The following is a 26,788-nucleotide window of genomic DNA, read 5'->3' on the forward strand; positions in this document are numbered from 1 at the left end:
GCTTTAAAATATTATGCCAATTTTTATCCTAAAGCTCGTAAAAAACGGGAAAACTGGTAAACATGCACATTTGGTATCTTTAATTGCATGACAATATGAGCATTTCAAAATAAAAAAAGTTACCAAGGAAGATAATTTGTTAGTTAACTACTTTTTTTTTTTAATATAATAATTTTAGGCATTTATTTTACATGTAAAGCTGACCAGTCACCAATTAAAGCCAGACAGTACCAAAAAGTATGAGGCATCTTAAGAGGAAAACATTGTTAGATATGAAACAGATTACTCCACAAGTCAACATCTGTTGGTGGACAGGAAATGTAGCATACACAGAATTACAATTTACACTTTACTATTGTCTGTTCATGAGCCTTTACTTTTGTTTTTGTTCAATACTTCAAGCACATACAAAATCAACCAGGACGTTCATATACTATCAGTAAACTGTCCATACCTGAGTGAATCCCAGTTTGATTCTCCTCTGTTTGAAAGTTTTAGCAAATTGCTCCAACTCCTCCAGATCACTGGGCTCCTCTAAACTGGGAGTGTCTATGCGCTTTGGTGTGGTCTGGTTCTGTGGAAGTGGCTGAATGGGTGTCGCCGCTATTGTGCGCGTCGGCGTTGCTGGCTGCACGAATAAATATTTACTATTAAAGAAAACATTCACAACTCTTGCTCATGGTGTTTAATAAACAATTGCAATTGAGAATGTTATCATTTGTAAAATAGCAACCACAAATATTGATTTCATTTAATATAGTAAAACAAAATACAAAAGAACAAAAAAGTAAATTCCATCAGATTCATCTGCAGTATGTATTTCGTTTTGGATAATGCTGCTTCCTTCAGGTAGGCTTTATTCTTACAACATATTTCACATGTTCAAAGCTCCTGGTTTGTTACTTGTCGATTTATACATGTGACCTTATTTAAAACATGCATTATTTTAAAGTCGAACTTCAATGTCCATTTCCATTACCTGTGCAGTGAGGGTGATGCTTGGCTGTGACTGCAGGAGGTTAGCTTGGCTTTGTTGAGGTAGTTGTGTTAAAAGATTTTGAGCTTGCAGAAGACCTTAACATTAAAATAAAACAGGTTGATTTGTTTAAAATGCATTGTACATTACACAAAATTACAGTACACAAGTACATTACACATATAAATGCAAATACAATTAAATCTTATTCTATACAAAATAAATAAAATGTTGCTTTGGCAAAACTGTAAAAGTATTTAAAAAGTAGATCATCTTGAACTATATCCATTGCGTGTACATGTAACATTGTAATATACAAACAGGGAGATTGTGATTTTCAATACATTGCGGTAAAGAATGATGTAACCAAGTTTTATCACTTATTAAATTGGATAAGCATTCCCCAGAAACAAATTCAATGAGCGTGACTATGTATGTGCATAAAAACAGATGGACAGGCATCTCCTTATATCCCAAGTTCGAATGTTTCTAACGCCTGCTCATAAACTACCAGAACATCCATTTGAGAAACTTACTCTGCTGCCCCTGCGGCGTCTGTGATATAATGAACTGAGCCGGTTGCAACTGGGTTGCAATTGGGTGTCCCGGCTGCACCAATACAAACTGCTGTAGATTCAGGTTTTGCTGCTGAAACTGCTGAAGCTGCTGCAGGTCCTTAAATAAAGCATACAAAGATCTTTAAAAAGAACATTGACTGTAAAACATGGCAAGCTTACCTGTATTTTTTTTTTGTTGTCATTTTTAAAAACACACACACACCACCAAATGTAAAAACAATAGCTAATTCTATGAAGTACACTGAACAATATAGAAGTATGTTGCAAACAACACACCAATGACTTTGTTGTTGTGTAACACTGCAGCTTTAAATAGTAACTACACAATGTAATTTAAATTATGACATGATTACAGTTAAATTAATGCGCTTCAACAATAATCATTACTTTTAAAAAGGGAACGCTCACATGGTTTTTATTAACTTATTTGAGGGGAAAAGTTGATCCACAAAATTCTAAAGTATCGCAGAGGTACACAATATGTGACTGAAGTGTAAAATCAGGATCTCTTTGCTTATGCACCTTCCCAAAGCCAATGTGTGTGTAATATATATATATATATATATATATATATATATATATATATATATATATATATACACACACATACAGCTCTGGAAAAAATTAAGAGACCACTGCAAAATTATCAGTTTCTCTGGTTTTACTATTTATAGGTATGTGTTTGGGTAAAATGACCATTTTTGTTTTATTCTATAAACTACTGACAACATTTCTCCCAAATTCCAAATAAAAATATTGTCATTTAGAGCATTTATTTGCAGAAAATGACAACTGGTCAAAATAACAAAAAAGATGCAGTGTTGTCAGACCTCGAATAATGCAAAGAAAATAAGTTCATATTCATTTTTAAACAACGCAATACTAATGTTTTAACTTAGGAAGAGTTCAGAAATCAATTTTTGGTGGAATAACCCTGATTTTCAAGCACAGCTTCCATGCGTCTTGGCATGCTTTCCACCAGTCTTTCACATTGATGTTGGGTGACTTTATGCCACTCCTGGCGCAAAAATTCAAGCAGCTCGGCTTTGTTTGATGGCTTGTGACTATCCATCTTCCTCTTGATCACATTCCAGAGGTTTTCAATGGGGTTCAGGTCTGGAGATTGGGCTGGCCATGACAGGGTCTTGATCTGGTGGTCCTCCATCCACACCTTGATTGACCTTGCTGTGTGGCATGGAGCATTGTCCTGCTGGAAAAACTAATCCTCAGGAGTTGGGGAACATTGTCAGAGCAGAAGGAAGCAAGTTTTCTTCCAGGACAACCTTGTACTTGGCTTGATTCATACCAAAGCTGCCCGATTCCAGCCTTGCTGAAGCAGTACAAGGTTGTTCGAGGTCTGACAACACTGCATCTTTTTTGTTATTTTGACCAGTTGTCATTTTCTGCAAATAAATGCTCTAAATGACAATATTTTTATTTGGAATTTGGGAGAAATGTTGTCAGTAGTTTATAGAATAAAACAAAAATGTTCATTTTACCCAAACACATACCTATAAATAGTAAAAACCAGAGAAACTGATAATTTTGCAGTGGTCTCTTAATTTTTTCCAGAGCTATATATATATATATATATTATATAATTAAAATGGAAAATAAGCATTTATTCTTCCTTACTGGTGTTATTTGGATAGGCTGTGAAAGGGGTATGTGTGTCATTGGAGTAGCTGCGGACGCAGAGATGGTTGCCCCGGTGGCATTATGTTGCTGATTGGCAGAGTGTTGGACTGCTGCTGCCAGCAGCTGAGCCTGTGCTTGTTGGAGTAGCAACTGCTGCTGTGCGGGCGTCAAGGTTAGCTGTTCAAAACATACAAGAAAATTTTTTATTTCAGTCATCTACAGAAGAAAGCTTTTCTACATTACATGATATGTCTTTCTTAGCGCAGACTATTAAAATGCTTGTTTTTTTTCTAAGTAAAATACAACAGGTTAGCCGGAATGCTGCCCTACATATTTCACCAGCTTCTTTCCACTGTAGTGCAGCATCAGATACTTGTCCAGTTACTGCACTACTAGAAGAATTCAGAAGCAAGAGCAGAACATAGTGAACCTTTTCTGAACAATCCAGATACACAGAATTTCACCCAATACCTTCATCATGCTATATTTGATTTATTTTACATAAACATGTACAAACACAAAGATAGATACATAAATACATGGACAGATAGATTTAGATGTATGTAAATGAAGGAAACATTGCAACAGATGAAATATTTTAGTAGAAAGCTGAGAATTAAGTAGGAATTAAAATTGCTATTTCCAGCAATTCCCTAAAACGTTCAAGAGTAATTCTCTTCCTGGTAGAGTTTTCAAATTGTCAAATTGGAACCCCATGCCCCCCCCCCCCCCCAAAAAAAAGGAATTCATCTCTGCTATTTTGCTGACATAGGCTGCCAGTTTTATACCAGCGAGCATTTACCAAATGGTACTTCATGGCAATCCACTGCAGTCCTGACAATCTCAACAAGGACTGTGATGAAGTATATGCTTTATAAGTTGACAATAAATCAAATCAATCAATAAATAAATAAATAAATAAATAAATAAATATAAAAAAAAAAACAGCAGCAATATTGCATCAACCGACTCCACACTGGCAGGAAAAGGAGGATAACCTGAACATACCAATCACTTGACATGGTGTTGAATCATGCCACGGGTTATTCTCTCTTTGCACCAGCAATGTGCCCTTGCTTTAGCAATTACATGAACCCAAGGTCAAGCATTTTTTTTTTCAAATTCAATTATTATTGTTGTTTTTTAAAGAAATATATAGCATATTGAAAAACAAATAAAATAAATAAATTGTACAACTTGACTACAGGCCCTGCTCTTAGTGCCATTACATTGCTGGTCTTCCAAAACCTTGACTCTCCACATTAAAAAGGAGTACAGATATACATCTAAAAATCCCTAAATTTTACAAAACTTCCTGGCTACCCATGTGTCAATATAGATACAAATATTTTATTTGTAGCATACACCACAGCTTTAAATACAAAAGCCATTAGTATAATGAAAAAGTAGATGACCTACATCCACTGTATGTGCAGGTAAAAAGAAAGTGACGTTTACTGACTGATGGTCAGCCAGTTGGACAGGCCCCATCCAGATTCCGATATGCTCAATAACTTTTGCTACAGAGTATCACAGCAAGGTTGAAATTGGAAACGCAAGTCTCTGGATGCGTTTAGAAGTGAGGCACATGTACGGACGCCTCCAGTATGTCTCTAGAGGGGGGTAATAAAAACAAACAAGGTTTTGAAAGACCAGCAGTTATTTGCCACTTCAGCATCTCTGTGGACCTGTAGAGCAAAGAGTGTTTATTAGGATCTGGGCACTTGCAGTCAGACTGGGGCTGTGTGTATTCTAATGGACACAAGATGATAGAGACTTTGAGGCATGAAAATCAAATGGGCAGGGTGGCCACAATGACTTGCTACTTCCATAACTACACATTTTCATGACCATGACTGTCTGAAACATATAGTTTACAACATAGGCCATCTAGAATTTAAACACAGACTAGCTGCATGCTAACTTACTCCAGTGATCTGTCCTCCTGCCAACATGAGCGGAGTCTGTGGGAGGGCACCCTGTACTGAGTGCTGAATGGAAGGCTGACTTGAGACTTGAGAATCAGCAGATTCTTCTGTTTTAGACTAGAATTAAAAAATATGGGATGTTAAGGATAATAAGATAATGCTCTCTCGTGTATTCATGACAGGGATTCAAATAACTGGCCCTCTACTACTTGCAGAAGCATTGTGTGTATATTTTTATATTTTAAAATAAGCACTAAGCAGCTTAGCTCAACTAAAAGAAACATTACTTTAATGACCATTGTTCTACAGGTTAAGAAAAACAAGCTATTTGAACCCCTGATTATAGCTGAATACAATAGTGTATTTTTATAAGAACAAAAGTAATAATGTTTTAATATATATTTTGATTTACTCATAATAAATGCTGTTAACCCCCCCCCCCCCTTCCGATCCCACTCCCTCCTGCAAGAGTTTTCTGTTTCCACGATATACCACGGATTTAAAAATCATAGCACCGGCACTGTTGTAGGAGGAGCATGAACTGGATACACGCCAATGTTTAGAAGTAAAAAAAAAACATTTACTTCCGAACGTCTGCTGAGCAACAGTAAAAAAAAAAAGGAATTGTTGAAAAAAAATGTGAGGTGATATGGACAACACGGGCCACAGCAAAGGTAAACTATGTGTTTTTTGTAAACACTGCAATGGTTTCTGTAATAAATTTAAGGCCTGTGAAAGGCACAACAAAATGTGGTATTCCGATGCAAGATATTGTACATTGGGCTGGACTCTCAAACCTTTTACTCCAAATCGTCATTAGCGTTATTTTTGTCAAAGGAGTAAACACCACTTACAATTCTAACACAAACAGACTACTAACTAGAGTTGTTTACTTCTGATTGGGCTGTTTTATTGAGTGTGTTTTTACTGTCTGAAAATATCGTGCTTATGACACTTTGAAGTAATCAGCTTTGAGAATCTAGCCCACAGTATTTCTTGTAATGAACTAACAATAAGATTTGTATTTAAAAAAAAAAAATCTGGATATTATTGTTGTTTTCATTCATCTACATCAAATGTGCAAATGAGTAACAAGTAGCATCTAAGTTTTCAGAGGGTTTGTTGTTTACATTTAAATCATATTAGCCTTATTTAAAAGCCATTTTAACAGAGGCTTGATACAATTGGGCGGCAGAGGAGAGCCCTAACGAAGGTGACTTTACATTACTGTCAGTAGCTGAAAAATCAAACTGTAAAAAGTGTCCTTAAATTCAAAGTGGTATTTTTAGAGGTGGCCTTAAGGCAGGGGTGGGCAAACTGCAGCCCGCGGGCCAAATGAGGCTTTGTTGTGTTTTTTAATTACTAAATTACTAAAAATAGTAAAATATAAAACTCCTTCAATCAATCTTGATCAGTGCTTCATTTGGGTACAAAATAACACCTCGACCGACGACTATCGGGATATGGATCACGTTGTTAGCACTGCAGCGAAAATAGTGAACTACATTAGAGCAAGCGGACTGAACCAACGGCAATTAATTTCCCTTCTTGAGGACACTGATGCTGAACACACTGGCTTACTTTATCATACAAATGTCCGCTGGCTTAGTTTAGGAAAGGTGCTGCAGTGACTGAGCTTAAGGACGAAATTTGCCTTTTCTTGAGGAAAGAAGACTGTTTCTCTGAATTAAAGAATCCAAACTGGGTGTGCGATCTTGCGTTTGGTGTGGATATCTGGACAAGTTTTATTCCTCCAATGTAGCCCACAAAATGCTGGTTTTGTTCGGGTCCACCTATGTGTGCAAGTAAACATTTTCACTGCTTAAGTGCAACAAACCTTGTCACAGATCCAAGTTAACTGACAAGCAACTCACCTCAGTGTAGTGGATTGCAACAACGGACTACGATGCCATCCTAAAGAAGCGCAACCAGCTGCATTATTCAGATTAAGGGATTGGTAAGTTTTATTCCTGCTTTTTTATGCATTGTTATTAGGATTTATTTAAGATTACAAGTAGGATTGGTACTTTTTAATGTTCATTCCCCCCCAACACTACCCATCTTAATATCTCTTGTTCCAACTTCAGTCTATGAACAGCAAAACTGCATAATGTCACTTCTGCAATGTACAAAGTAACAGCCTCTTGTTTTACAAATCAAATTGCAGTTTCAGCCATGTGTAGTAGCGTACTTATATTATGGACTAGCTGAAGTACCTGGCGTTGTCTGGGCAAATTCAATATTTCATTATTTCATGCATGACAAATTGGGGAAAGGTAGCCTTATGGTTTTAAGTTTTTGGTTTTGTGGGTTTCTTTAATTTAAGATACAGCACTACTATAGTGATCCAGAAATGGGGTTACTAAAAGTTTGGTTGCACTGGCTCCTGCAGGGTCTGAATGCTTAAAGGAACAGACAGACAGACAAACATTCTTCTTTATATATTAAGATGGATATGTGTGTACAGCAAAAGGTTGAAAGCTGCACAGAAATAGGAGTTTTATTTTCATGTTGTGTTCACATTTATTGTACACAAGAAAAAATGCTCTCAAAACGTCATATTAAAACTGAACATAATTATATAAGAAAGCTAAAGGCTCATTAAAGCTATGAAGCGAAAGCACCCTAACTTATTATTTTTAGCATAATAATCCAAGATTATTATTAGTGTGATTATTATTAAATAATAATAATAATAATAATAATAATAATAATAATAATAATAATAATAATAATAATAATAATAACCTACCAGTGTGAAAGGGGCTACAAATTGCATTATATTTAATCCATTTTTTTAGTGTACATTTCAAATAGCCCGTCATACAATTTCCATACCCTGATATGGAAGCTGTGTGGCTGTGTGGTCCAGTGGTTAAAGAAAAGGGCTTGTAACCAGGAGGTCCCCAGTTCAAATCCCACCTCAGCCACTGACTCATTGTGTGACCCTGAGCAAGTCACTTAACCTCCTTGTGGTCCGTCTTCAAGGTGAGACGTAATTGTAAGTGACTTTGCAGCTGATGCATAGTTCACACACCCTAGTCTCTGTAAGTCGCCTTGGATAAAGGCTTCTGCTAAATAAATAATAATATGGCCCTCAGGCTTAGAAGTTTGCCCACCCCTGCCTTAAGGCAAGGTTTTAAAAGACAAAATAATATATGTGTAGGTACTGTATAGTTCAGGTACAAAAAAGGGGTTATAATCTTTCACATAGGTAAGATTTCTAGAGAAACATGAACTTAACTTCAAACAGAGATCATGTTACATATGTTCAGTAATATTCTGTGAAAATAGAAAATTAAACAATTGCATAAAATGAGGTTAACACTACAGTTGCTAACTGATTCCAATGTAAAAATCTCTTTGATAATGTCTTGCCACCAATACACATATTTGGCATTTTTAGCGACTTTACTATTTTATCACTAATTGCTATTGGTTTATTGACAGTGCATGTTATGTAAGGTTCTACTCATACTACACCAAATTATCCGATATGTATTCTGTTTACACTGCCTTTCTTTTTTTTGTATACAATATTGTGGGCCAGAAAAACTACTTTTGCCTATCTACATGATATTTAAGCTGCTAAATGTCTGTGATAACTAAAAGCATTCTATGCAGCATCCATTCCACACAGAACCCCATTTGCTACATAGAGATTAATACTGTCTTTAAGAGCAGTGTCTACTGTGTTATAATGATTGGTGGCTATAAAAGCTATTACATTCTGCCACAGGGGTCATGAAATGAGGGGGGCTTTTGAGCTGATTACCCCCATTAGCACACTGTCTTTGAAATATAGCATTTAAAAATAATGACCACCTCTTTCCTACAATCATGTAAACAGCACTGCAGAAAAAGCTAACCATGTTCTTATGTACCTCTTATCAAGCATCTATAATACTGGCATCATAAACTCTGATCTTTAAAAATGGGGAATTCATTCAAAGATGTTATGGGTTGTGACATCACTAACCTAAGTAACATTTTCTGACTAAACTTCAGGTTACAAACAGTATACATTTTATAAGACATCAACTGTTAAGATACATTTATTTTAAAAACAAGATTAGTTAACTTCTGCTACCGGTACAGAATATTTATAATGTATGTTATTATCCATCCTACTAGATACAAATTATTACTAAAGAAATGTGGCATTGCATCTGTAATACAACCAATAGCTTTCTATAGACTAGAAATGAAGTCTGTTGAATGCTTTCAAAATTAAAAAGGGCTGCACAAAGTTATAGTTTTTTTGTTTTTTTTTAAAATAAAAACACAACATCAAGAAAGGCCATTTTATGAGAAGAATACTTATGTTAAAGGAACACTGCACTAAAAATATACCGCAACCCGGAGGGATATACAGAGTGAGAGGTTTTATGTTAATTAGAAAATTGGTTATGCGGCGCATGTAAATTATGCATAGATTTGCATATTTTCCACCACCTGTTTTTTTAGACTGCAGAGAAACTAATTAACATAAAGTGCTGATTAATTCTGCCAGTCATTCCAAGATAATTACAGTGTGGGACTATAAACACGTTGTGCTGGAGATACTGCCTGTTTGCCAACATCTGTCTAAGGAATGAAACTTCACCATGGAAACCAAGGCAATTTTCTATCTCTTTTTATAAGAGAAGGTCATTTTGTCTACCTCTCTACCACGTATCTGTATTTAGGATGCATTATCCCTTTTTCTTAGTTGAGCTGGAAACCCACAAAGAGCCCTAACACCACAGAAGCAGATGCTATCTTGGTATATGGGGTGGGAAACATTTCAATGTAATAAGGAGTAACCCTACACATTTTTGAACGCATCAATACTGAGCATGTGCTGTACATTACAAGTGAACAGATTTTGCTCTTAATGGCAGTATATGATTCTTTTATGTTGCTATGATTAACTGTGTTGAAGTCAAACGGTCCAAATATAAAAATATGACGCCATTAAAAGTATCAACCGCTTACATAAATAAATATGCTACATCAATTAAATATTTTGGTAATTTGTATAATATTTTGTCTTACATCGGAAAGGCTTACCAAGATGCCTACAAGCATCTTTCTAAAGCTTTTGAAATAAAATCAGAGGTCTTCAGTTTTAACACTATTTGAATGTACAGTATGTAATTAGAATTTTAAAAATAAATAGTTAATTTGTTTTATAAAAACACTGAGCGTCTCCTTATCTTTTATATGAACTGGCCGTCTGATTTTGAAATTAAATGCCCCCTCCCTCAATGACGAGCGGCATACATTTATATAAAGCACCTAGGCAGAATGTACCAGGGTTGAACTAGTTGCTAGTTAAAAGAAGCACACTAAGATCCAGGAAGTGTGCCTGAAGGAAACATGCAAAGATATTTTCAACATGTTTCAATTCACAAACGCAATTTTTTTTTAAAACTTTTTATTTCAGCCAAATAAAAGGAGGTACTCCAAGCCTGTTGCAAAACAATTATTACCTGGAAATTTACTGTCTGAGAAGCAGCCTGTAAACTTGCTCCTGCAAGCTGGACCTGTAGTAAAATGTATACAAAATAAAACATCCTTAAGCAGAGTGTAATGCTCTATAGTATCTATATGAATCCAGGAACTATTTAGAGATTGTTGAAGTGTGATAAAAAGCCATTTTTTAAATACTTAAATGTTCAAGTTCATCATGCATCTTAAGTAGCTTCTAATTATTTGTCCGAACAAAAACATACTTGAAATACTGAAAACAATATTCCATTGTATGTCACAAAATGTTCTTAATGCGAGTCCATGAAAAATGATTTACCTTTTGTATAACCAGCTCAGATGAAAATCGTATTCAAATTTACTGGGGGATAGTTTGTGACCATTGTTACCATACTGTATCTATAACAAGCAGAGACTTGCCTTGTTTATTTTCTGTTGCATGCCACACATATACAGTATAAGGAGAGAGGTAGATGACACAAGACAGACAGGTAGATTAGGGAAAGATAAGATATTTCTTACAAAGAAGCCATTTCATTTTTGATCTCTAGACAGACAGCTCAATGTTTACCTGATGAAGTAATGCCTGTGCATGTGCATTAGTGATTGCACTTGTTTGCACAGACTGTCTCTGAAAGTCCAATCCATTTGTTTGGGCACCTGGTGAAAATAAAGGATTATTGTTAAAACAGTTTTCTAAAATCAGTACAGGGGGGCTACTAGGTTGGCAATCCCACCCAACAACCTCCCTAAAAAAATAAAGGTAATTTATAATGGTATAAACTAGGGATGGGCACATGTAAATGAGTAATGAAAATGACTAATCGTATAATCCATCTTGTATTGCAACATATAAATGGTCTGAACAGGCCCATTAAACTCCAAGCCGGATGCTGCAGTCCAACGTATTACTATACATAAATCATTATTCCTTTCTATTGATTTAAATTACTCAAACTCCTGACATAAAAAACAAGTATTCTTAAACGTGCAGGATGATACCAATAGTGCAGATATGGGTAACAGAGGTGGTTAAAAAGCACCATTGCATGGACATTTTACCAAAGTAGACACAAACAGTAAAATTCCAATTTTGCAATAAAACACTGAGCTACATGAACAGCATGGGGACAAGAATAACCACCTATGATACAAGCATCCACCTACCCACAGAGAGAGGCCCACCTCAGGCTCTTGACAGCGAGTATGCCTTGCACACACAAGCACCAGAGGTACCGGTAAATCACAGCAAACCATTACAGCTTGCTCCACCAAATGCACTCCACAAAAGAGCGAATAACTAATCTAATAGTTGAAATGATCACTAAAGATACACTGACTATCAGCACTTTTGCAGGACAGGGTTAAATAAATGTATTTTTTTTTTGTTTGTTTTAACTTGACTTTTAGTTAATGAAATTCAATGACTTAACATCTACGCTGTACTACATATTTATAAGGCACCATGTAGAAGAAGGTATAGCAGGACCAGGAGGTAAGCACTGCATTTAATAAGATTTACACTTAATGTAAACATTTGCCACATCAATTTCTTACCAGCTTCTATCACTTAACTTGATCATCTCTTTGTTCATTTTTTGACAATATACATGAAAATTAACAAACTGATTCTAGCTTTATTGAATTTCATTAACATTTCAAAATATTCACTGTCAAGTAAATAAAACAAAATGTCACTGTAAATGTATGCTGCAAGTAGAATGCTGGTTTAATCTGGGATGCATTTACATTGTAGTAATGCTGTACAAAATTACTTTGTATGTCAGCCAGTGGGTCCAAACAGTCAACTATCGAGGGGCTAACAGTTTAAACTTTTAGAAAACCTTTGGGGTTCTTGAAGCCCCCAGATTCTGTATCTTTTAAAAAGCAAAACATATTTGAGACTGCAATGATGTGTACATCACTGAGATCTAACATACCACACTAAAACATACAAACAGCCATGAAAACACATGTTGCCTCTGCTATTAATCAGGAAATATATGTATGTTTGCATAGATCAGATGGTATTTTGAACAAAAATAAAACATTCCAAATTGAACAAATGTCGAAACATACACATTTGTGCGAGCAGTACCGAAGACATAGACTTCAGTTCAGTATTAGCCAAGTGAAAAGTAGGGCACCATGACTTACCGTACATTCCCAGATGACTCGGATTAAAATTGTGTATAAATTTGAAAGTTTCTGAAATGACTCCTCACTGTATACAACCGCCGGTAGAAGCGAACAAGTTGTGTTAAACCAATCAATGCCATAATTGCCACTTCAGACAAGATCATAGCTTGGTAGTGTGGAACCAACTTATCTGAGCGTTTGGACAAAAAACTCACATGACTGCAATATGATTGCCACAATAGGTAAAGGTATTGAAATTGGTTTGGTTCTGTACAAGTTGGTTTAATCTTTTATACAGCTGATGGAATACACCTTCCAAAACAGAAGTGTTGTCTTTAAGAATATTTTGGAATACTGAAATTATAATTACATTAGAAATAATGTAATTCCATCAGGGCCACATGAATGTAAATGGGAAAGCAAACTGGTGAGGTAGAATTTAAAGAACAAATTACACCGTGTAACAATTTTTTTTTTTTTTTTTTGTTCCTGGGTAGTAAGTGTTATTTCCTAATTGCTTATGCCTCAAAAGTATAGAAAATGGCTATTATTCCCCACAAACTTTGCTTTTGTGACCAGGACAGTGATATTTTGAAATTTACCTATTTTCCAGAACATTCCAGATACATTCAGTGCTGAGTAAGCTTGGAGTAACTTCTAGAACTTTCTAGAACTTTCCAGTAATATAAATAGTAGTATAAATACAGGGGCCTTAAGCCCACCAGTTCAGTTTAGTTCCAGCTGCCTAAGTGGATACATATCTGCATTTTTCTGAGATGGCATCAAGGTCATAGGAGACTTCAAAATGGTGGCATTCCTGATGGGTCTCCAAGGCGGTTTTACCAAGTTTCCCTGCTATCTTTGCCTTTGGGACAGCAGGGACACCAAGGCGCACTACCACAGGCAGGACTGGCCACAGCGGACCGAGTTCTCTGTGGGGAGGAACAACGTCAAGTGGGAGCCACTGGTGGACCCCCGGAAGGTGCTGATGCCACCACTGCACATCAAATTGGGCCTTATGAAACAATTTGTCAGAGCTCTAGATAAGGAGTCGGCAGCCTTCAAGTACCTTCAAGACTTCTTCCCTAAGCTGTCTGAGGCAAAGGTCAAAGCCGGTGTCTTCGTCGGACCACAGATAAAGAAGATCCTGGAGTGCAATGAATTCCCCAAGAAGCTCACTAGTAAGGAGAAAGCGGCTTGGAACAGCTTTGTCGCAGTGGTTCGGGGCTTCCTGGGCAATCACAAGGTCGAAAACTATGTGGAGCTGGTTGAGACTCTGGTGAAGAACTATGGCACAATGGGCTGTAGGATGTCCCTCAAAGTCCATATCCTTGATGCTCATCTTGATAAATTCAAGGAGAACATGGGAGCGTACTCGGAGGAGCAAGGCGAGCGCTTCCACCAGGATATACTGGACTTTGAACACCGCTACCAAGGACAGTATAACGAGAACATGATGGGAGACTACATTTGGGGGCTGATTCGTGAAAGTGATTTACAGTATAATCGTAAATCTTGAAAAACTATTCACTTCTAAATCTTTTGTAGTCATTTTTGTATTACTTTAGTATAAATACATGTTAATTTGGATTCATATGTTGTTTTTTTCTGACTTTATGTGAACGAAAAGACACAAATTCGCCCATTTTCTCATTGGAAATAGGTAAATTTCAAAATATCACTGTCCTGGTCACAAAAGCAAAGTTTGTGGGGAATAATTGCCATTTTCTATACTTTTTCATAAGCAATTAGGAAATAACACTTACACCCAGGAACAAAAATTGTGTTACATAGTGTTATTGTTATAGACTTGGGGACACCATTTACATACAGCAAGAACAATTATTTCTCTTTTTTTTTATATTAAGATAAATGTTATATTTATATATTCAAACTAAGTTATGACATGCCAACATGGATAACACTTACATTTCTACTATTTTAGTTAATGAGCTTTCATGCAGACCCATTTACGAATTAACAACACCTCAGAGTGTAAGGCAGTCTGTTTTACACTTCAGGTAATTTGTAAATACAGTAACAAATGAGCTAAGTTTTGATACTTTCAAGTAACTAACTTATATATGCTTTTTCATTGCAGTGAAGAGCAAAACTCAAACCGAACAGACAAAGATTACTATGGTTCATTCCTCTAAGCGGGGCAGCAAAGAAAAACGTATTTAACAGAATACTTCGAGATATGCCTATTACAAGAAGCAAGAGTGCATCTTACATTGTGGAGTCTGCTGAAACTGTTCTTAATTATTATTATTATTTATTTCTTAGCTGACGCCCTTATCCAGGGCGACTTACAATTGTTACAAGATATCACATTATTTCTACATACAATTACCCATTATACAGTTGGGTTTTTACTGGAGCAATCTAGGTAAAGTACCTTGCTCAAGGGTACAGCAGCAGTGTCCCCACCGGGGATTGAACCCACGACCCTCCGGTCAAGAGTCCAGAGCCCTAACCACTACTCCACACTGCTGCCCTCATTCATTGTAGTATTTTACCCTTTTTTATCCTGGCTACAACTCCATTAGTAGTTCTCATCTCATCTTTTGATTTGTGAGAATTCAAATTATACTTTAGGACAGCAGAACTACTATGAAAAAAAGATGACCAATCACAAATGTAGGGGTATCCAGTCCAGAATCTGTTTTAATCCATGTTAACTTACTTGCAAGTTTGCTGCCTGCAGCCAGGACATCCCAGCAAATTAGATGTTGTAGTGGACCATATCCTGTTGTATATACATCTTAAGTAAATATTGAAAGAAAAGAAAAATCATTGTGGCACTTATCAAACTCCTTTGTTCCTATTCGATTTTAAAATGAGTGAATGGGATGCAAACACTTTCAGTTCACAGGTAAGCAAGCTGCAAAATCTCCTTACCTGTGCTCCCATCACCACTCTCCATCGCAGGTTTACTCGTTTCTGACGGATTACTCATTCTTGATTCTACAAGCAAAACAAGTTTCAGACAAAATTAGCATGGATACATTGCAACACTGTGTATCAAATATCAGATGCATCAACATTTCACTATGTGTATTTCTTTTAGACAGAAATATAACTATTGTTACATTTTATCCAAGCAAAGTTGTTTGGATTTTAAATATATTAATTTTAAAATTGAAATAGTGACCATTTAAATAAAATTAAATACATTTTTTTAAATATATATATATATATATAATATATTTTAAAAAGCAGAAATTTCCACAACTAAATATGCTACACTTCAGCTAAACCGCTCCTGCCAACATCCTTTTCACAAAACATTCCTGCTACTACATACAGACTTCTACGTCTAAATCTAGAGATCACATAAATTGTGTATGTACAATAACTCCAGTTTAAAGTCAGCCTAAAGTTGTGTGACGGAAAAGCTTGTTAGATTTGCAAGTAATGGTAAAAATTATGATATCAAGAAGAAACACCATTTCTAACAAGAACCTACCTAAATACCAAAAAGCAAACATATAAACCTGACATAGTTAGAAAAAACACACACTAGTTACATCTGTAACTAACTAATACAAACATAGGCAGTGCCAAGAAATACATTACAAATCTTTTACAAAATTACAGATGGCTGTTGTATAAAATTATTTATGTATTACTATTTGCTAATAATTTCACAATGTCCACAGTAAAGATTCACACGAGATTCAGAACAGATAAACGTGGATTAATGTCCTACTTTCATTTAATCAATGCCACTACAGTTTATTTACAGTTAAGAGAAACAGTGGCACATTCAATAAACTTGCTCATCACATGGCCATGCCTATTTATTAACAAACTGTGGTTGACACACAAAAAAAGAAATGCAAAAAACACTTTTCAAATTTAAATGCCATGACAAGTTACATAGATATATTCTGGTTTTCAATGATGGAACTGCAGTCATGAATAGTCAAAGACTTATTTAAATAACAAGATCTATTAAAGAGCTTAGCACACCCACCTACAACATAGTCGCTGCAGTCCAACATGGTGTCAAGAGGTCCGTAAAGAAAAGAAACAATACGAAACTATTGCTCAGCAGTTTACCTTTTGCAACTTGACTTAAAACTAAAGCCCAGTTACTTTACATCAATCTGAGAAAGCAGTACTGCAAAGGGAACTTCAGTATCTGCACTTTTTAGACCCTCTCTGCTAGCTATTTTACACTGCGATCATCAAGACAACTGAAGCATGAAAAAGTTCCCCTTTTTCTGTAATAAAATAGAAACAAAGACTGCAGCTGGCAGTTTCCATAATGAAGCTTAATCAGTATGCAGCTGATTAGTACCGTATGCAAATCTCCCCCCTCCCCTCCCCCGTTAGAGCTGCAGAGTGTGCTTTGAAGTCCTGTGAGCAATTCATTTTGCAGAGTGCACTGAAAGCTTTCTGCATAATTTAAATATTTATGTGAGATTTATCAGATGATTAGCATATTAATTGGATAGCTTAAAAAAATTCCACCTAGCACAACAGCCAGGGAGTAATCACATAAAAGGAAAATTATCACCAGAGTGCAAGCATTATAATTAGTGGCGAAATGAAGTTCCTTGTATTCATTGTCAACCCTGACCACAACCAAACATGTCACCATGACAGGGTAGAGTGCCTGTTAAATGTCACAAATGTGACATATACAAATTGGAAACAATGTTACAGTCTCAAGTATTTTTAATTAAATTCTTCCTGGAGCGAAGGAGCTAATAATGCATGCATTTCTTTATAAAAAAAAATAAAAATAAAAAAACACTATGCAAAACAGGTGAAAAAAAAATCATAATTGGCAGAACCCCTACAGAAACAGCATTACTTTTAAATAACTGCATCAAGTTCCAATGCAACTATGAAAATGTACATTTATATTGTGTAACTTATCTTCATTACTGCTAAGCTAAGTTATTCAGTATTTTAGCATGTTTATTTCTAACTAACTAGATGTTACAGCAGGTGGTTTTATTGAGCAGCTTTAACCTGCATGACTGAATGTTGCATATTAAGTCACTAGCAGTCCATGCAACCCCTCTTCAAAACAGAAAATTGTAGTACTAAAAATCACAAAATAAGGCTAAAAATCAAGAGAGAAATATCAACTTCTTTCTCTCATATGCAAAACTACAGCAATGTAATAAAGTTCTGTTTTGGTATGTTATTGTACTGTAGGTTTGGGTTTTACTTTTGATGTTGACTAAGCAAGGTAAATGGACAACTCGTTTGTTATAGGGCTGCAACTAGTAGATTCTGGTAGTCAGTTAAATACAAAGTTATTAGATACTAGATACTATCTATTTAAATTTAATTTATATGCTAGTACAGCAAAAAAAAGAGCTTCTACAGTACAGGTCACATACATTTTAAAGAATTTTTAAACCACAAGTTTACTGTACGTGTAGTGTTATTGAGTAAAAATAAGCTTCTTAATTTATTTGCAATACAAAAATATTTATATGTATAGCCCTTCACAACTTACTTATTAAGCAGGTACCATTCAAAGTACTAATCATTACAATTAGCAATTCCAGGTCTGTTCTATACAGTGTATTTTGAACCTGGAGATCAGATTTCAGCAGCTTTTAGATTGTCTAACAAAAAACAGTTTAGTTTGTCACATGCATTATTCATAGCACTTCATTTCTTCTTTCAAATCCAAATTCATCCAAATCTACCACTATTCCAATTAACCAACTACTACTGTAGCAAACCAGTCGCTGCAGTTTTACAATTAAATTGACAAATGTAGACCAACAAAACACTAGCACAATTTGCTTTCTTAGGACACATGTACTACAAGAAATATTTTACCTTGCATGTCATCTTGATGTGCATTTTCAAAAGAAGTCTGGGGGAGGGGGGGACAAAAATAAATGTTATTTATTTATGTTTGAGTTTTATGCTGCTGCATTGGATCCAAAATTTGATACAAAAAAATTTACAAAAATGTATATAAAAACAAAAAAAACACAAGCAGGTAAGACAACCTTTCACACCTGCAGACTGCCTGAATTCATCATGTATTTAAATGCATATCGGCACCTTTGTCATTAGGGTTATATCTTTCTGCTGAAAAGATATTTTTTATCTATACAGCTGTAATGATACCTGAACAAAACATCCTTTTATTTTGAAGTCAGAAAATTGTAACTATTTAAATGGGTTTTTTTTTTTGGTATTTATTTAATTGGTTACAAAACAGTTAATTAAAAAAAAAAAAAAAAAAAAAAAAAACACCACAGATAAACTTGGGCACATATGAATAGACGTCTTCATTTTCACTCCAGTGCTGTCCATTCAGTAGTCATGCTGTTAGCAGTGCACCATTAAGTGCATGTTCCTTTTGCTTTGTTCATCTATTCATGAGGGATACTGGCACTGCAGTGGCTGCAGTAAAGCATTAAGTAATTTTGCATGCTGGGAGAGGGCAAACAGGAGACGAGACAGCAAGACCACAAAATTATAAAAAATGAGGACCTCCCACCAGCACTACTCAGTTCTGAAAGCCCATTACATATGTACGTTTGTTAAGGTCACAACTTGCCATGGTTTTAATGGTGCAGCCTCTACCATGCATTATATAGTCTTCTCAAAGCATTCATAATAAATTGTAATAAATAGATAAATACTTAAATAAACCACCTCACTCAATTCCTAGAGCAAAGCATGGCCCATTTGGCCTTTAACTACCAAAAAATGAACTTCGTGTAAACTCAGGAATAAAAACATATTTTTGGTAATTTACAGAGGTTTTAACCCAAAATCCCTACATAATATGCACAGTTGGCTACATTTAACAGGATATGTTCATGTGTGATTGGTTGGAAAGTTTGACCACTCGCTGTGGACATGCCAATTATGCCTTTGCTAACATAAAAGGAACAGATCTATTAAAATCTCCTTAACAGCATGCTGTCACTAAGGACAAAAAACATAATCCAACAATAATTTGAAATTCTTACAAATAAAGGCTTTGCTTTTGCCGTCCACTAACCCCCTCATCTCCATTTACAATTGATAACCCATGAATATGGCTTTCTACCAAACACCTTCCTACGAACAACCAGCTTTATAAGAGCAATTTTAAAAAAACCTCCCCCCCAATCATATACAGTATGTGCTATACAGTGCATCAGTATATGGAGGTCATTAATAACTCAAGCCGCTGTCCTGAATATCAGGCAGTGAAGGCCTTATTCTAGATAAAAGTAATACACTAAATTCCACATCAATTTTTCAGGCTAAAACTGACAACAAAAGCTCCTTCACTGTGGCAACAAAATGCAGTTTTAAAGCTCCCCTGGGGATTGAATGCTGGAAACAGACATGGGGGGAAAAAACATTATAGTCGCAGCCCAGAGGAAAAATAAAGGTCAGATTTGTAATTTCAAAACTCTCAGGAGATATGCTCTTTGTAATTTGAATAAAATGAGGCATTCACAGTGAGAAGACACATTTAAAAACACAGCACTCAGAGAATAAAAGTACACAGCTTTCCATTAAGCCAGCTACATAGAGTACCTTTACTCGGACAAAGCATTCAGCACATGTTTTAGACAGCCAAAGCTGCAATCTAAACTGCAACTTGGTAAATAAGTGCAAGGTATTTTTGTCATTTCTAGCCAATATGAACATCTGATTTTTGTATCCGAATAAATGTAAAAAAATATTTGTTCGAATATTCGGATATTTGCCCCAGCACTATTATAAATATAAAAAATTCAGCGAGAGAAGAAGCAAGCTTACACAGCAGGTGACCAGTCTCACTTTACAAAAGCACCTCTTCATTTAAGGAATGTATGGTGCTTTCGAAGTCATAATCCTCCACAAGTCCTCTTATACATTTCCTACAAAAGGACGTAAATACCCAGGTGGTAAATGTTTCAATTCTTATGCAGAAAATAAAACCCTGAACCAGAGCAGTCAGGACCATCACAAAGAGAGGTTTACTGTACTTTATGTAAATCCTAGAAGCAAAGAATTTGTAGATCCTCCGGATAGCAGCCTGCTCGTCAGTTACCAATCAAGTTATCATAAGATGGAATGGAAATAAGGTGGACGCAAACTTTCAAATAGGCAAATGTAACAATGATCAATGCGTTTAACGTTAACCACTACTGACAGAGGGGGTTAAAAAAGAACTGGCAAACAGGAAAAATAAAATAAATAGTAATGTATTCCCTTAGATTTAATGAGGAACACAAAAATACTATATTGACATTTAAAACAAGTGCATAATTGAATAATTTCAGTAAAATCCAACACAACAAACAATCTGCTTTGATAGTTTTTGAAGGGTCACACTTTTTTTTTTTTTTTTTTTTAATTGTTGTAATGTATCTATAAACTTATGCAGAGGCATTTAGAAATGGAAATCTAAATTTGTAGAGATTTATATTACTCAAACACAGAATAGACACCAGGCAACAGAAGGATTACTGGACGATAATACCCTGAAAGAAAATTCCAAAAAAGTTGAATCAATCAGCCACTTCACCAGTAACTCAGAGAGAAAGGGAACTTCCCTCCACTTCACGCTTCCCTGCACTTGAATATAGAAGAATGCACACCGTTTAAGACTTTTAGAACATAAGAGAAACAGACTAATGGGGGCGGGCGAGTTTGTAGAAAAGAGTATGAACTAAGAACTTCAACAAACATATCTCACATAAACACAACTTGTTACAAGTGTCATGAGACCGCATGTGGAAAATATCACAGCAGATGCAATTCACAGTTCAAGGTGGTCATAACCATAATTCTAATGTACAGTAAATCCTATAGCTGCAGCTTGTTTTGTTTTTAAGCTATTCAACAAACTCAAGACTAGACTTAACATGACAAAAACTTACAACACAACAATTCAGGGTTATTACAGCAAATATAGGACCAAATGGGTTATTGTGTTCTTTTGTTTGTTGTATCTTGCCTAGTATACAGTTCTTCTTGGTTTTGTGGAATATCTGGTGGTGTCAAAGTCACCAGCCTCCCTCACACCAGGTATGCTAAATGTGGTTTACATCCAGTGAAAACACAAAACAAGTTAACATACTTATGCTTCTCTACTTTAGGGTGGAAAAAAGCATGTAGAAAGTGACAGCTGTAGGATCTGAAAAATTGAGTGTGGAATAACTGAATTTAGGCTGGGCTAAAACTGCCAGCTTTGGGTTGATGATATACAGATCCAGAACGCTTCTCATTCTTGAAGTGGAAACTGTCCTTTAACCAAATATTAGTATGCAGATCAAGTAAGATGAGGATAACAGTATTCAGAAATGACTATCAAACAAATATCAAGCAAAGGAAACCAATGCAAAAAGGACATCAAAAATCAGAAATACCTGATTATTTACTCCCAAGAGATTTCTTTACTGTAATTTGGTAACAATTATATATTTTTATTCAAATAATTTAAAATGAAAGAATATTTAAATATTTGTTTGACTTCTTGAATAATATTCGAACATGAAACATTCATGTTTGTCCCAGCACCAGGAAATCATTTTTGGAAATCAACATATCGAATGAAAAGCTAATGTAACACAAGATGAGCAAATTTTACTATAACCTGGTGCATTATTTTTGCTGATCAAAATATATCCTTTATTACAACACCTTGGGATTCTCAAAAAACAGAATTAAAAGTAATTTCTCCAGTTTTCATTGTTTTACAGTTTGAACAATTTTAACTATTTCAAATTTGGAGACAAACCAGTATTTGAGAATGTGAATTACTTTATTATAGTGTGCTTATGTTTTCTTTGATGGCTGAAGACACATCATAGCTTATTTCAAAAAGGATTAGTTTGGCTTTACAAAGTATATAATCAAAACATCCTTATTGCATATTTAAATATTACAACAGCAGCAGTGTCCATTGTTTTATTCCACAAATAAAATCACCCTAGGTCTCCTACTACCTTGAACCTTGTTATTCCAACAATGAAAGTCTGAGTCAGAAAGCTTTCTCCTATCTCCTAAATGCCCCCAAAAATGAATGCACTTTTTCCTGTACTTGAATTGCTTTATGTATAATTTGTGAAATTGTTTTTTGCTACTGGTCAATCTTAAAGATGGCACATAGCAGCACGTAAAATAACCCCTTTAACACAGGATAGAATGTGATCTGTTGTGATGACTGCAGAATATTGATTACAAAAATGAATGCTCAATTAAATATAATACTTGTCAATCACGAGGACTGTCTAGAAACAATAAACATAGTCTGTAAAAATTAATTTGAAAAACTCACTTGATGCTTACTGTGTAATATTATCTGGTTATTTACCTTAAAAGTGCAGTGGAATGCATTAGAAATTCCTGCCCTACAGGTTACACATCATCTGTAATGACAGACACACAATTGTTGGGTAGTGACTTCAGTGCTAACTTTAAAGAGAACCAATAAAGTTTGAATTTTAAAAATATAAAAAAAAACTGCAGACCACTATATGCCAGGGAATGCACACACCAACCAATTGATCAGAACAAAAACATTATTGACATAACAATTATATCTTAGCAAATGTTGAACAGGTGTTTTAAATGATAGCTGCAATGATATGCCTGTAGTTACTGGGTTCCTGAGTTATATAAAATAGAGAAATATTATAAATATCAATGCCTAAGGGTCACTTCCAATCCAAGTTTTCTAAACATATAGTATAGCCTAGCTGTCTTGAGTCAACACACTCAGAAGCAGATGTATTTCAAAGGTCTGGGTTCTTGTAGCCAACCAATTTACAGACACATTTTCTCATACTTGTTTTAGCTAAAGTTCAAACTTTCTATTCTAAATGGTTTATTAAGTGAGGTTTCCACAAAAAAAAAAGTGTTAAAACAATTATACATAGCTTGGTTAAACTCGGAACAGCTTGAGATGTGTATTCAAGACAATTAGGTTCAATATCACACATACATACTTACTAGCATTAAGCATGATCAAATTATGCCTTCACTATAAACTTATTAGGTACTACTGGGTTATATCTAAATGAGATTCATATATATATATATATATATATATATATATATATATATATATATATATGAGAGAGAGGGAGAGAGAGAGAGATCTCTACACACAGAGAGAGGGAGAGAGACAGATAGATATGCCCAGCAACTAATTAATATCAAACACAATATGCAAAATGGAAGTGAAACTATATATTTAAATCCTTTGTACTCTACTAAGATATTTCAGTTGTAATACCTCCCTGTTTAAAAAACATCCTGATCTACATTTATTCCTAGTACGAATAAATAAAAAATAAAAATAAAAAATAAGTTCACGGAATCACAAAAAAAAAAAAAATTGCAATTACAAAAAAGAAAAAAATACAATAAAATAAATACAGAGGCCTGCTAGTTTTGTTGAAACCCGGGCCTTGCTTTACAGTTTGCTGCCTGGGCTAATGCACTAGGCCGCACTTGCCTGGCAAAAAAAAAAGAGAGAGAGATAAAATCATCGGAACCACAAAAGCACATGGTTCGATATCAAATATAAACAGACAGACTCGAGTTGGTTGCTAAAGATTTAAATTACTAAACATGAGAGGCGGGGATCTATACAGCCATTTTAAATAAAAGAAACCTCCCCAAATTAGACATTCTAATGAGAGACTTTAATGTATTCAAGGACAGTAAACATACACCACCCCCACAACGCCTGCATACAAAAAAAAAAAAACATTAATTGTAAATTACGGGAAATCATTAATAAGAAATATAGTATGTTCATTCCATTTGATTCCCCCCAGTAAACGAAAATCCAAGAATATAAAAGCACCACCGTAAAAAAAACAACGCGTTCGTCACGGTCCCCAAAAGTACTTATTAATGATGTATTCTACTACTATTCGTGATTTTATATTTTCAGAGACATTAACACATTGAGGGCTTTTATGAAGCATGTGACATCGTAGAGATACTGGTTACAATACAGCTGTACTCTAAACAATACTAGCATGCGATTGTATAGTATTAGCTACTAGAATGTCCCTGTGAAGTTAAACACGACTTGTAACTTGTGTTATTTTAGCACTGTCATCCCTGTAGGAATGAAAAGAAAGTAAGATAGTATATTGTTTATGTATTTATTTTTTAATTACTCACTTGAACCGACTAGTTATGTCATCAAAACACTTACATTCGCAAACATAAGGATTGCGATATTGTATATTATTTAGCCATCTATTACACACACACACATATATATATATATATACACACACACACACACACACACGTACGTTAAATCCAACTGGATTTATTTGCAGAACAAATCTATCCAACCTATACAAACAGGTATGTATTTATGAATGCTACCTTATGAAATGCCGCAAAAAGAGAATAAAAAAAAAAGCTTTGCAATCAACAGTGTCCCAGTCCCACGCCTTTACATAACATTCATACTTGTGTTTCTTAACATTACAAACCAATCACGCAGAATTTCCCTTTTGCGAATGACTATGAACTGTAAGTGTAAAACCAATGCCGCCCGCAGATCTAAAAAGGTTTTATCCAACAACTTCACCACAACATGCTCGTATTTCCACTGCTCTGGCTGCCTCTAGCTACTGTTTTGCATCTGTTTGTCAACTGGGATAATATCGAATCATGCTAATAAAATATGCTAACTGTATACTCTCTGGTGGGACACATGAATATGCAATTCGTATGCAGTTGCAAAGGCACAAAGAAATAAAGAAAGGGCCAGTAAAAACAACACGCTTGCGTTATATTCCCACCATAACAAACTAATATCCGTGGTTTCCCATTACTTTAAACCCATTATAATGAAACAAAGTAAAAAGAAACAGTCCACAGTTGTAGACTGGTAAGCGTATGAATATATAAATAGATAAACTGTAATGAGTGCATGCTGCAACACAAACACAAAGAAACAACGCTTATTTACCAGCGTTTCAACAGTCTTTTCTCTACCTCAGTAATTTCGTTGCGAATTACAATATAGCGACGCTGATTACTAAATAAATTACCCCGGTCTTTGCGCGAGAATATGAATATGTAAAGTGCACACTGCTGTAATCACACAAACTGGGGAGGGGGGAGGTTTTTATAAATTTACCATCGCATTGCAATCTCCGGTTTTCCCACCAGTGTCGGCGACATTTCTATGTATTAATTATAATGATGCTGATTACTAATACATTATGCGAAGTTTGTATGTTGTTTTGATTCTTCCCCGCCTGATCTGGGTTGAGAGAAAGTGTGTTTGAATATGAATATGAATATGTAAAATGCAGTAATGATTACCTGCTCCTGAACTCTCATCTTGACTCGCTGCTCCTCCGTCCGCCATTTTGAATATTTAACCAGAAATCCCAACCCTGAGACACAGAACTACACACCCCGCGCCAACCAAACCATTTGTATTACATTAACCAATGCGATTATTTTTTTTTATATATAAAAAGAATACACTTAAATACATGCTTTATTTACAAACCCGATACATTTTACACCCGTTGCAAAATTTTACTTCGAATTCAAAATATTTAAATCAAATGAGCCAGCCTTCGGTTCACTTTCGGAAACAGCTGTCGAAAACTGACGAACTTCGGACAAAAAAAAAACCCCGAAAGACTGAATGATGCTTTTTAAGAGAAACTGGAAGTTTTAAATTGAAGTATAATCTTACAAGTTTAATTTTGCACCTTGTTAGAAAATTTTGAATAATGTTGTAATTTATTCCTAATTAAGTGTATTTAAATCGACGTCAGGCCGTTTCCGGAAACAGACGAAGAATGAAAGGGCGGCGCGCGCCGGCAGCAGTAGACTGCGCTTTTCGGGTGCGCGCCCAGCAACGCTTGCTCGCAAGATATAAAAAAATATATTAATTATGTATTATGAGTTAAACTAAACTACGTTTCCAGGATGGTATTGGAGATAATGTGTGGTGTTTTGGTATATTGATGCGTAATATTAGTACACACATAGCAAGTTACTTTCAGCTTTCTTATGCTATTGCATAATACAGCTACTTTTGAGCCAGACCCTTAATTGTAATATCAAAGCTATTGCTATGTATT

At 35.2% G+C, this 26,788-nt stretch overlaps 1 protein-coding gene across 21 annotated transcripts in view; it reads right to left on the minus strand.

Moving 5' to 3' along the window:
- The window catches only part of LOC117405389 (POU domain, class 2, transcription factor 1-like), a 37,018-nt gene extending 10,456 nt beyond the window's left edge, over positions 1 to 26,562 (minus strand). For 2 of the 21 annotated variants that reach the window (XM_059030509.1, XM_059030508.1), the window contains exons 1-11: positions 26,013 to 26,562; positions 18,546 to 18,582; positions 15,633 to 15,698; positions 15,418 to 15,495; positions 11,164 to 11,252; positions 10,595 to 10,648; positions 5,121 to 5,237; positions 3,190 to 3,369; positions 1,513 to 1,651; positions 980 to 1,074; positions 455 to 628 (exon numbers count right to left, since the gene is read on the minus strand). In XM_059030509.1, coding sequence (XP_058886492.1) covers positions 455 to 628; positions 980 to 1,074; positions 1,513 to 1,651; positions 3,190 to 3,369; positions 5,121 to 5,237; positions 10,595 to 10,648; positions 11,164 to 11,252; positions 15,418 to 15,495; positions 15,633 to 15,698; positions 18,546 to 18,582; positions 26,013 to 26,030 — 1,047 coding nt within the window. In that variant the 5' untranslated portion in view covers positions 26,031 to 26,562. Of the gene's footprint in view, positions 1 to 454; positions 629 to 979; positions 1,075 to 1,512; positions 1,652 to 3,189; positions 3,370 to 5,120; positions 5,238 to 10,594; positions 10,649 to 11,163; positions 11,253 to 15,417; positions 15,496 to 15,632; positions 15,699 to 18,545; positions 18,583 to 23,022; positions 23,133 to 25,061; positions 25,083 to 25,653; positions 25,675 to 25,824; positions 25,952 to 26,012 lie in introns of those variants that run through there. The other 19 variants (XM_034923421.2, XM_059030516.1, XM_059030524.1 and 16 more) reach the window with 16 other exon arrangements.
- Between the last annotated feature and the right edge of the window lie 226 nt (positions 26,563 to 26,788).

Source organism: Acipenser ruthenus, chromosome 9 (assembly GCF_902713425.1).
Source record: "Acipenser ruthenus chromosome 9, fAciRut3.2 maternal haplotype, whole genome shotgun sequence".
Lineage (NCBI taxonomy): Eukaryota > Metazoa > Chordata > Actinopteri > Acipenseriformes > Acipenseridae > Acipenser > Acipenser ruthenus.